Source organism: Artibeus jamaicensis, unplaced genomic scaffold, assembly GCF_021234435.1.
Source record: "Artibeus jamaicensis isolate MK-2021 breed Jamaican fruit bat unplaced genomic scaffold, CSHL_Jam_final contig_797, whole genome shotgun sequence".
Taxonomy (NCBI): Eukaryota; Metazoa; Chordata; class Mammalia; order Chiroptera; family Phyllostomidae; genus Artibeus; species Artibeus jamaicensis.
Window position 1 is genome coordinate 8864392 of NW_026521977.1, and position 11059 is coordinate 8875450.

The 11059-nt window shown below is 42.8% G+C and overlaps 2 protein-coding genes across 5 annotated transcripts in view; one reads left to right on the top strand and one right to left on the bottom strand.

Moving 5' to 3' along the window:
* The window catches only part of UEVLD (UEV and lactate/malate dehyrogenase domains), a 47547-nt gene extending 43109 nt beyond the window's left edge, over positions 1–4438 (bottom strand). Inside the window, exon 1 of one of the 3 annotated variants that reach the window (XM_037150522.2) lies at positions 4371–4438. Coding sequence is in view for 2 of the 3 variants with exons in the window: in XM_037150520.2 (XP_037006415.2) it covers positions 4348–4389 (42 nt within the window). In the remaining variant the exon portion in view is untranslated. Of the gene's footprint in view, positions 1–3716; positions 3993–4347 lie in introns of those variants that run through there. The other 2 variants (XM_037150520.2, XM_053673072.1) reach the window with 2 other exon arrangements.
* A 198-nt stretch (positions 4439–4636) lies between these two features.
* On the top strand, positions 4637–9685 carry MISFA (mitochondrial sheath formation associated). 2 transcript variants are annotated; one of them, XM_053673074.1, is made up of 4 exons: positions 6611–6679; positions 7095–7183; positions 8858–8895; positions 9573–9685. In XM_053673074.1, exons 1-3 carry the CDS (start codon positions 6611–6613, stop codon positions 8877–8879), a joined length of 180 nt encoding a protein of 59 aa, XP_053529049.1. In that variant the 3' UTR covers positions 8880–8895; positions 9573–9685. The 2 variants fall into 2 exon arrangements, 1 of the variants encoding a protein (XP_053529049.1); XR_005083235.2 differs by lacking the exons at positions 6611–6679; positions 8858–8895; positions 9573–9685 and adding an exon at positions 4637–4815 and having other exon boundaries at positions 7095–7180.
* Positions 9686–11059: the final 1374 nt, after the last annotated feature.

The following is an 11059-nucleotide window of genomic DNA, read 5'->3' on the forward strand; positions in this document are numbered from 1 at the left end:
GGAGGTTCCTAAGCCTCTCCTCATTTTTTTTAATTCTTGTTTTTTCATATTTTTCTTTTTGGTCATTGTTTTCTTCCTTCTGGTCCACTCCCTTGATTTGAGTCCCAATTTCCTTTCCATCACTATTGGTTTCCTGTGCATTTCCCTTCATTTCAATTAGTTTAGCCTTCATTTGTTCCTCTAATTGGTGACTAAAATCAACAAGTTCTGTAAGCATCCTGATCACCGGTGCTTTGAAGTGTACATCTGATATTTCTTGGTCACTTAGTTATTGGCTCTGGGGCTCTGAGTTGTTCTTGAGCCATGTTTTGATCTGTTCGTGCCTGTTATGTATGAGGAGGGGAGCCTTAGATGTTCACCAGGGTGGGGCCACCCAGGTCGCTAATTTGTGCCACTGTATGTGGGGGCGGGGTCAGAGAAGGACAATAGCAGTCCCCTCTGCTGCTTCCCGCTGCTGGGGCCTGTGCGGTCTGTCTCACTGCTCGCTCCTTCGCTGGTTTATCTGCTCGCGAATGTGTGTGGTCAGGTGGTCAGCCTGCCACCTTGCACCCTCACTGGGTCTGCCTGTTGCTACCCCACACCTGGGATCGGCCCATGGCTGCCTGCACACCTGGGTCGGGGGATTTTTCTTGCCCTACCACTCCGCTGCTCCACCCTCTTACCAGTCTGGCTGAACAGTTCGTTGTTGTCAGACTTCCGTATAGTTCAATTTTCTGTGGTTTGGCTATGTTTTTGTTACTAAAACTTTGTTGTTTTTAAACTTGGTTGTGCGAGAGGGTACAGTGTTGCCACCCATGCCTCCTTCTTGGCGGAAGTCCCTGGATGAATGTTTCTTCTTTAACTCCTTGGTTGTCTGGCTTCCATACAGTTTGATTTTCTGTCAGTTCTGGGTTTTTTTGTTTTTAAATTTGTTGTTGTCCTTTGTTTGGTTGTTCGAGGAGGCACAGTGTATCTATCTACACCTCCATCTTAAACAGAAGTCCGGGAATCAGATAATTTTTTAAAACTTAATATTTAATACAGACTAAATAGTATATATAAATATACACATGCTTACACACACACATTTGAAGAATAATAAACACCCATGCGCCAACTCACCCACATATAATCTCAAACAGTGCTAACAAAACTTTGTGCCATGATGGAAAAGATCTATGTGTGTTGTCCAATACAACAGCCACCTCCACCTGTGGCTATTGATGCTTGAAATGTGGCATGTGTGACTCAGAAACTAACTTTTTCGCTTTATCTAATTTTAACGATTAAGTAGCCGCAGTGGCTAAAGGCTACAGTACAGCACCACACAGACCTTTCCGATGCCATTACAGCCATCTTGGCGCTCCTCCTCTGCCCCTTCAGCTACGTCCCTTGAATTGAATTGTGTGTTCACATCCCTTGGCTTTTGTCTTCCATAGTTTTATCACCTGTGAAACCCTAAGCAACACTGTTCATTGTTTAATTTTAATTTTTATTTACTTTTGTTTCTTGAATTTATCAAAGTATAATTTGTATATAACCTGATTTTTTCACTCAAAATATTATGAGATTCATTTGTGTTGTTGCACATTGTAGCTCATCCATCCCCACTGATGCGTGTGTGAATGTTGTATATGCACATGTTTTCCATGTGTGACTATAGAGCAAATTGTCCTTCCTTCCTATCACTGCACATTTGGGGTGTTTCTAATTTTTAGCTATAAATAACTTCTATAAATATCTCTTGCTTCATACATTCTTAATTCTCTCTAGAATCTACCCAGAGGTAAATGGGACATAAAACACGCATGATCAAATCAATAAAATAAGGCCAAACTATCCTAAAATGGTTAAATAACCATTTAGCCACACGCAGTGCTGAAAATTCCAATTCATCCATATCCTCCAAATCATTTGAAATTATTTTAATTTGTGCCAGCCTAGTAAAGGAAAATGGTGTTTTACCATGGCCTTAATTTGCTTCTCTATTTACTAACAGACTGAGAGCAAACATTCATTTCCCTGGTTCTTTTATTTTTTTAAATGATTATTCATGGCTTCTGTCCAATTTTCTATTAATTTAATTGATTTGTAAGCAAGCTGGTTTATATATTCTGGATATCAATACTTTGTCAGTTATATTACAAAATTCTTCTCTAAGATTGTATTTGGACCCTTCACTCTCTTCATGCTGTCTTTTCATATCTAGAAGTTCTTAATTTGAATGCAGTCAAATTTATCAGAGTATACTGTCATATTTTTTTAAATGTCTGTATACTCTGAATCCATAGATTCACCCCTACATTTACCTCTATATGTTTTAAAGCTTGCCATTTATATTTAAATCTTTAATACAAGAAAATTTTTGTTTGGTAAAAGGTCAGAATCTACTTTTATTTTTTCCCATATGAATAATTATTTGTCTCTGTATCCTCCCTTCTGTAGTTATCTGCAGCACTTCTTGTGTTTTGTACTGCATTTCCAAACATATGTGAACATGGTTCTAAGTCTTCTAGTCTTGTCTCACCGGTTCACTTATCTATCTTACACCAATACCACTCTAAACCTTAATCACAAGTCTTGGCATCTGGTAGAGCAAGTTCCCACACCTACTCTTCTATAAGAATGTCAAGATTATTTTTGGCCTTCTGTTCTTCCAAATGAATTTTAGAACCAGCTTGAAAAGTTCCCAAAATAACCTGTTAGAATTTTTATGGGAATTGTATTCACTCTAAAGGTCAATTTGGAGAAAACTGACTTTGTATATATGAAGCTGGAATACTTATTTAGGTTGAAATATTTAATATGTTTTATTTATTTTCAGTAAAAATTTTCACATTCTCCATACAGCTCCTTGATTTTAATGTACTGTTCACAAATTTTTCAGCACTACAGTTGTTTCTAGATATTAAGTTATTATATTATTTACCTGGTACAAGGGCTAAGGAACTTCAGAAATATTGGCAGGACTGACTTGTTTCTAACTGCTTTCCTTAATTTACATATCCAGCAAATATTAAGCGCCTATGTGCCAGACATTATGTTATGTACTGATGATAAAAAAAATTACCTCTACAAGTCTATTCCCACCCTTCAGAAAAATCAGTCTTTTGTCTTTTTCCTTCATTACAGATCCACCAAAATTAAGTTCTTTTTTTACTATCAATTTTAACAATTCTTGCCACTGAATATATCATGTTCCCTCATTTAAAAACTTGGTAGAGTGTTTTTTTAAAATTTAATGTTTGAAGAGAAAATAGAAAGGGTATAACTCTAAGCATGACGACATTGCTCTTTTTTACAAAGTCTACACCTTTCACAGTATTTAAAATCATTCAAATAGCATATATATATTGCATATATGCAATATGAAATCATTTATAAATGCGATATGAAATTATATATATACAATTTCATGTATATATATATACCATTTCACTAACGAGGCTTAAAATCTCGCACAGGAGTGCAAACTGCCCTAACAAATAAAGACACTGGCAAATTCAACATCAACAATGGCACAAATGGATGGTTTTCACATGAGGGAAGCCTTAAGAAACGCAAGAATCACTTAACTAGAAAACTGGTGAAAAGAGGGGATGACTCAGACTATACACTGGTGGGGAATCAGAGAGCTAGGACTGACCTGGAAACTGGTGATCGTCATGCCCCAGAAACATAGGTCAGACTTCTGGGTCAGCCCTCCCACTTAACCGTTCAACATTAAGAGGCCATACCTCCTCTGGGCCTTTAAGTCTTGTCTTCATCTCTAAGTCCGCTTAGGTCTTTTCATTCACTGCAGTTATTTGACACCTCTGTTTTTGACAGGCCTAGAGCTAGGTGAAACACTGTTTGGGCGTCAATTAGCTCCGAAGTATGAGTAAGGTTTGTAAATCAATAATTACTCCACAATATGATAATCGATATTTCTGAAAGCAACGAGAGGGAAGGGAGTGTGTGATTCTATCTTCTAGGGAGTGACATCTGAGTGGCGGTCACACGCAGGCTGAGCACTGCAAGTGAAAAAAAATTGGACAGGCCATCTTAGCAGAGGGAAAAGGGAGTAGTTAAAGGGACGGGGAGTGCTGGGAACTATTGGAAACCAAGAGAAGCTGGAGGCGAAGGAAGGTCTCACACCGGCTGGAGTCTGGACCTCGGAGTATGGGGTTTCGGGTACAGCCGGAGCCCCGAATTTGGGAGAGAGAGGAAGCCACTGGCCTAGTGGCTTCCCCAGGGCCCTTCTCCGCAGCCAACTTCAGGTCAACGCCCCTCCACTCCCAACGAGAACACGCCCCGAGGAGGTTGTCTGGCCATGTGGCCACGCCCCAGAGACCCCGGGTACCCAAACCCAACTCGGCGCTGCCGCACCTTGCAAAGCAGCCGTCTCAGACCTTCGCAGTCGAATTCCATCTCGAGCTAGGTTCCCACCCTCCGGTCGAGGGACCTTCTCTTGCTTCGGCTCTTTGACGGCGGCCGCTAAGGACCAAACCTCCCGAGAACTCCAAGGCCCCGCCCTTTCTCGGACTTGAGAGTCAACCCGTGTTCAACGCTTCGGCGGCCCCACGGGGAGTCGGGGAGTCGGGTCAGCGCTCCAATGTGAACCCAGAGCACCATCAGAAACGCGTCAGCGCATAGGAACTACGCTCCAGCTTGCTGGAAAGAAACTTGGGAGACTTCTGTGGAGAGAGAAATAGAAAGGACCTGAAGAGAAGCATAAAGAATGTGGAAGCAGCTCGCACTGTTCTGGAGGAGAGTTTCAAGAAGGATGTGTTACATTCAGCAGAGTATCGAGAAGGATCAAGACCGAATATTGTAGTTGGATTTAGGAAGAAAGAGGTAATGAAACTTCAAACCCAAATTTCAGGGTGCTAGAAAAGGAAAACTAAGCGGGCAAGAAGGTTGTCGGAGAAATGGGAGAAAAGGACAGCGTTGTGAGGATGATGGAGAATGGGGGGCGGGGGGGTGTGCTTTTTATTTTTTAAGGTGGGGAATGGTGCTACAAGCTTGTTGGTGGTAGAGGGGGTAAAAAGCCAGGTGAGAAAATGACTCCGAAAACGAGAGAGGAGGCTTGAACCATTGGGCCTAAAAACTCGCAGGAGCTGGATACTTTAACTGTCAGGAGGTTGGGCTGGCGGTAGGGTGATTGTATCATCAGGAAGGGATTCTGTGGCTCAATTAGGAGACAAAAGTGAAAGGCTTGAAGGAGCATTTATTCATTCAGCAAACTTAGTTGAACATTGACTAGTTGCTAGATATTTTTCTAGGTCTGATGATACAGAAGTGAACAAAATAAACAAAAATGTCTGCTGTCCTAAGGCTGCCATTCTTTCATTAGTAGGAAGAGAGAAAACAAATATAATAAATCAGTAAATTTGACTCCATGTTAGCAGGTAATTAAGTGTTATGGGAATAGAATTTAAAAAATCAGGGTAAGGAGATCAGGGTAGATTCCCTTGAGAGGTGAAACAGTAAGCATTTCATATACATAGAGGACATTCAAGGCAAAGTCCTAAGACAGGCCTGAGCTTGGGGATGCTCAAAACAGGGAGGCCAGTATAGCTGGAATAAGAAGTAGGAGGGAGCTACATATGTTTTAAGGCAGTGATTTTTCCACTGCAATCCCCAGACTTACAGCCTCAGGAGCACCTGGAACTTGTTAAAAGTACAGATTCTGAGACCTCACCTCAGACATACAAAAGCAAACTCTGGGGTAGGGTCTAGCACTCTGTTTTAAGAAGCCTGGGCGAATCTAATGCGTGATAAAGTCTGAGAACCACTGTGTACCACCGTGTGACTGGCTTAACTATGCCCTTCAGCAGACACATACTCACACTTGAACAAGCTGAGCTGACAGGGAGGAAATAGATATTGTAGACAAGCATTGAGATAGCTCAGTAAGAGTGTTGAACTTATCATAACAGGATTTGTGTGCTTTGAGTGACTTGGGGAAGGATTTAAGGAAGCAAAGCTTCCCTCTGGATTGGGAGCTGTCAGAAAAGACAATTCTATGATTGGGTATCTCAAGAATCTATAAGAAGGGCAAACTAGGGTGATGACAGAGTGGTGATGGGTAAAGAAGAAGCAGTCACTCACATTAGCAGAGAAAAGAATGTTTGTTGTTTCATGGTTTGTACAGTGACCTTGTTTTTGCCTGCTTAGACAAAATTATAAAGTGGACTTGTTTTATCTCATTTTATCATGGTCTGAATGACCCATCTGATGTTGGTTTTCAGTGAGATTGTTATACCCACAGGAGAATCACATAGCCTAGCTGTGAGTGCCAGGTCAGCTAACAACACTGAGACCTGGCTGGGTCAGATCAGTTCCAATGTCAGGGGCTGATTTTTTCTTTGTTAGGCTTTTACTCGGAAAGAGGAAGCAGTGGAGGGTTTTGAACAGAAGAATTAACGGGATCTGATTTGGTGTGAGCGTGGGTCATGTGACCAGTGATGTCACAATGCCCTACTAGACTCCAACCTCTCCACTAGGGAGTTGCAGTTCCCTTGGAGCCAAGGACTGGAACTGACTTTTTAGAGCTCTGCCATCTGAGGGTTTCATGACCATACTCCTTTACCAAGATCTTGGTGAAGAGTCTTTCACTGTGCAATTGTGTCTTTAAAACTGTTTTATCATGATAGTTCTTGGTTGGATGCTTTTTGTTGGCTTTGCATGTTACATGGGCACGTTTCCGGAGTTCATGGTAAGTAATGACCCTGTATGTAAATTCGCGGTAATCAGTCCTGGCTCAGGCTGATCCTCCCAGCTGGGGTTTCTGAGCAAGTGGGAAAGACAAATGAGGTTCACCACTAATTAGAGGTCAGGAGTTAGTTTCCCAGGCTACTTCCCATCCCATTTGGACATCTTTAAGTCCTCCTCCCCCTAGGTATATATAACGTCACTTATTTTAAAGCATTATGGAATTTATAGGGGATCTGTTGGAGTTGTGCTTACTTCTGGATTTCAGGCCAAGTGCGTAAATGGTTGCTGATCAGAAGAGGGAAGGCGGGCCTTGGAGGGTGTACTTTTCAGTAGTCCTTTCAGTCCCATACAGGGGCAGCTGCCTACTGGGCCAATGAGTAAAGCCATGTCTGCCTTTATATTTCTCTCTGACTCAGCCTCCAACTCTGAGGTGGAAAGAGAGGTGGCCTGTTAAGGAGAGCAAGGCACGACGGGGCAGCCAGGCTTTGGATGAAGATCTACAACTGTGAGTGATCAGGTCTGTTGGGCTGCATTGCTCCCTTTCCTGAGAACTTGGTAGCACCCTAAAATCTCAATGGAGAGTTTATATTCCTCTGGAAAATATAATAAACTCTAGAAGGGGAAATGATTAGAAATAGATGAAATAGAAATGATTGGAAAGAGAATTTGGTGAGCACTGCTGAGAACAGTTAACGTGCATTTGGGTTCAAGTCCTAACTTTGCAATTTACTAGCTATCTGACTTGGGTAAGTTGAATGTCTATGAAGTTAAGTTTCTTCATCTGCGAAATGGAGTTATCTCAGTATCTTATTATTTTTTTTGTGAGGATTACATTTAGACATTCATGTAAAGCATTTATTTAATGCAAGACTTAGCATTTGGTGTGTGCTGACTTAACAACTAAGCAAAATCGTGAACCAATCGACAAAGATTTACTTTGGCAACAGCCTCAATTGTTTATCTAAGACCACACAGACCAACTTGTTTGTGAAGCTGGGATGTAGGTGTAGATCTCTGAACTTAGTAGCCTCATGCATTCATTCCACTAGTCCAGCTTGCCTGGAACAAGCATTAATAATAGTGTCTTTTTAGCAAACCGTCCCCTCTGGGTTCCTCATACCCCACCCCGTTTCATTCAGACCTCTTTTTTCAAAGATGTTCCATAGTTAGAGAAACCTAACTCTGAGTCTTAGTAATGTACTGACTACAGGAGCAGGTTTTCTGGGGAGCTACTCTGGAAGGCACGGGTATCCAATCTCAGCCCCAGATATGCTAAGCAAGGCACAATGATGATTCTTATTTTTTTATCTGCCTCAGAATTCCTATGAGAGATGATTGGCACCACACAGTCAGACCTCTGGAGTGGTGGGGATGTGGTGGAGGTCCAGGGTTCTTGTTTCTCTGAGCTACAGCCATGTTCCTCACCAAACCACTGAATCTATTCTGTGGCTCCTTTTCTCCAGCTGTGTGAAATGAGCATACCAGCCCACCTTCCTTCTCTTCCCTTGGGAGGGAAGTTGTGAGGAGGCTTACCCTGCATAAAAATTTAATTGTGCTATTTTGCGAAATGCAAGATTTTTCTTCTTTGAATCATCTAACAGCTGAGAAAGTTGTTAATATAAAGCAATTGCTCATAGCATACCTAGCTACTTAATCCTTCCAATTAATCCAGGGTATTTTTTTGTTTTGTGTTTTACATCGGAATTCTTTTTGCATTTGATTGCATAAAGCCACTAGTCAGGATTTTGACAGGTGATGAGTTAATAAAGATCCGGTGCCACCAGGATCCCAACCACAGAGCCACCAGAGAACGAGAACAGGGCCCTTCTGATAAGGGCTCCTTAGCTCCAACACACCCAGCATCCTGGGGAACCATTCACAGCTACTCGCTCTGACTGGCCCCCAAGGTCACAGGAGCTGATGTCACAATTGGTAGCTGAGCTCCGCCCCCCAAAATGGCCATGGCAAGCCACTTTAGTTCAGTCTAGACCACAGAGCTCCTCAGCCAGGAGCTATCATGCAGGGTCATCCACCATCAGGCTTTGAATGAAGACAGCCCCATTCCCAGCACTCAGGGAACAGAACACACCTTTCAGAACCACCTGCTTCCCTGTGCACGCACTGCCCTCTGAGCCGGAGCCCGCAATGATTGTTGTCTTATGGATGCTTCTCATTGCAGGAACTATGTGGAAGGGGTATAAGTATCCCCCAGGAGGGGTAAGTGTGCTGTCAACTTTGTTCTCTGTTCTGACTTTGAAATGTATTCCCTGAGAAAAATGAACTAAGCATCGAAATCCAGCTGTAGTAACTTGAGAAACAAAAACCCTTTTCTGTGTTAAAAAAGCTACGTAGCTTACCTACTTCTATTATTATTACTTTCTTCTTAAGCTGGGAGAGTTACCTCAGTCTTTCATGTGATCTTTTATGTATATTTTTATAAGAGTCTCTCTTCTGTTTCAGTTTCAAATAAACAGGAGGGTAGAGTTAAAGATTTCTCAAGCCCAGGGTCGAAGCTCTCTGATGTGGATGACCTCGCCTGTTCTCACAGGACATTCCCTGTGCTCAGTGGTCACCACCATTGCTTAGCTCAGCCCACTCCAGCAGCCCACATTTAACTCTCCCTCAAGTAAATACTGGTCTTTATTGGTTTGGGCGGCACACGTCTCTCTCCTCTCTCCTCTCTCCTCCTGTTGGACCTTGTATATTTCTCCTTTCTCTGCCTCTGGTCAGCACCCCTACTACTAAGTCCCTCTGGCAACTGAGACCAGAAGCATTAGGTGACAGAATTGGACACAGCTACCCCTGCCTGCTCTTGGTAAGGAGGGCAATTCCCTTAGCCCACCCCTAACAAACACTAAGCGTGACCCGCCTGACGTACTTTTTCTCCCCTTCAGACCCCGGTGGAAATAAGCAAAGATGATCCTGGTGAAGTAATGCAGCTCTGAAGCTCACCTGACCAGCCCGTACAGCTCCTGTTGTTCGTTTCGCATAAAGTAATTGCACATTATTTTTGTCACATTTAATGTAAAAAGTTTCCGCATATTTTTAAGATGAATACTTGGTATTCTGTGAGCTGGAAACAGGGAGGTGGAGGGTGGGGAGTCCCCTTTGTTTCTGAGTCCCTAAAACTGGTATTAAGACCAATATATCAAGTTCAACTTGTCTTCTATTCTGTATCCTCAAGGATAGAAATTCTCAACATCTCTTTAGATTTATTTCCCAAATAATGTCTTTCTCCTCAGTCGAGGGTTGACAAAATGTTAAAGGACCAAAGATCACAGTAACTGTAAGCCTGTTCTTTGGGGTATTTCTCTGTGGCCTTCCCACAGCTACTATTAAGAACCCAAAGCTTATACCATGTTGGGGAAAGACCTCATTTTTATATTGGATGCTAGATACTAAATTCTGTATTATTTTAAACCTTACAATAACCTAAGCTGGGTAGTAGCCTCATTTTACAAAATGGCCAAAATGAAGTTGTGTGTCTTAACTTACCAACCCACACAGCTCTGAGGTGCAGTGAAGATTAAGATCCAGGCCTTCTCCTTGGCATGCTGCTTTTTTTCTTTTAAGATTTTATTTATTTAATTTTTTTTTTTTTAGAGAGGAGAAGGGAGTGAGAAAGAGAGGGAAACATCAAAGTGTGGTTGCCTCTCATGCACTCCCTACTGGGGACCTGGCCCACAACCCAGACATGTACCCTGACTGGGAATCAAACTGGTGACCGTTTGGTTTGCAGGCCGGCACTCAGTCCACTGAGCAACACCAGCCAGGAGTCTTTGGCATGCTTTTATGTGCCAAGGAAAAGGGCCTGTGGGGGCAACTTTTCCTGCAAGTACCCCTATCTGCCACAGATGAAAGTAAACACTACCCCTGGGTAGGAGACATGATCTGCTTGGGGAGGAGAGGTGGCCAGTTTCTCAGAGGAAAAAGGCCAGGAGCCCCTTCCTCCAGGGGCTTTTATTGGGTTGTAATACACAGGAATACAGGGCAGCAAGGATCAAACAGTAGTAACATTTCAAAGAAATCTGAGGGCTTAGTCTGAGTCAGTGTCTGTCAGGAAAGGGGGTTGCAGAAACTTTGGGAGACATATTGTTTTTCTGCTTAGACCCTTACCATATGAATGAAAGCACTCTTAACAAAGCAGGTTTGGCAGGATTTTTACATAGAAAGATCTCAGGCCTAATCACCCGGGGACCCCACCCTTTCCAGCACAGGGCTGCACTGCACTCTGCCATTGTTTCAGGCTTAAGTCAGGCGGAGGAGGCAGATAGCCAGGGAATTCTTGGAGACTTCTTGAAGACAGACTGACTCAGGTTTCGTCAAAGCCTGGGGCGAGGGGCGAGGGGCGGGGGGGGGGGTGAGGGTCCATCATCCCCTT

What these genes read in the sequence shown, in the direction of transcription:
- MISFA (XM_053673074.1), top strand. Translation starts at nt 6,611, where the DNA reads ATGATAGTTCTTGGTTGGATGCTTTTTGTTGGCTTTGCATGTTACATG. An exon ending in GCACGTTTCCGGAGTTCATG is followed by an intron (nt 6,680 to 7,094) that starts GTAAGTAATGAC and finishes TCTCTGACTCAG; the next exon opens with CCTCCAACTCTGAGGTGGAA. An exon ending in TTGGATGAAGATCTACAACT is followed by an intron (nt 7,184 to 8,857) that starts GTGAGTGATCAG and finishes TTCTCATTGCAG; the next exon opens with GAACTATGTGGAAGGGGTAT.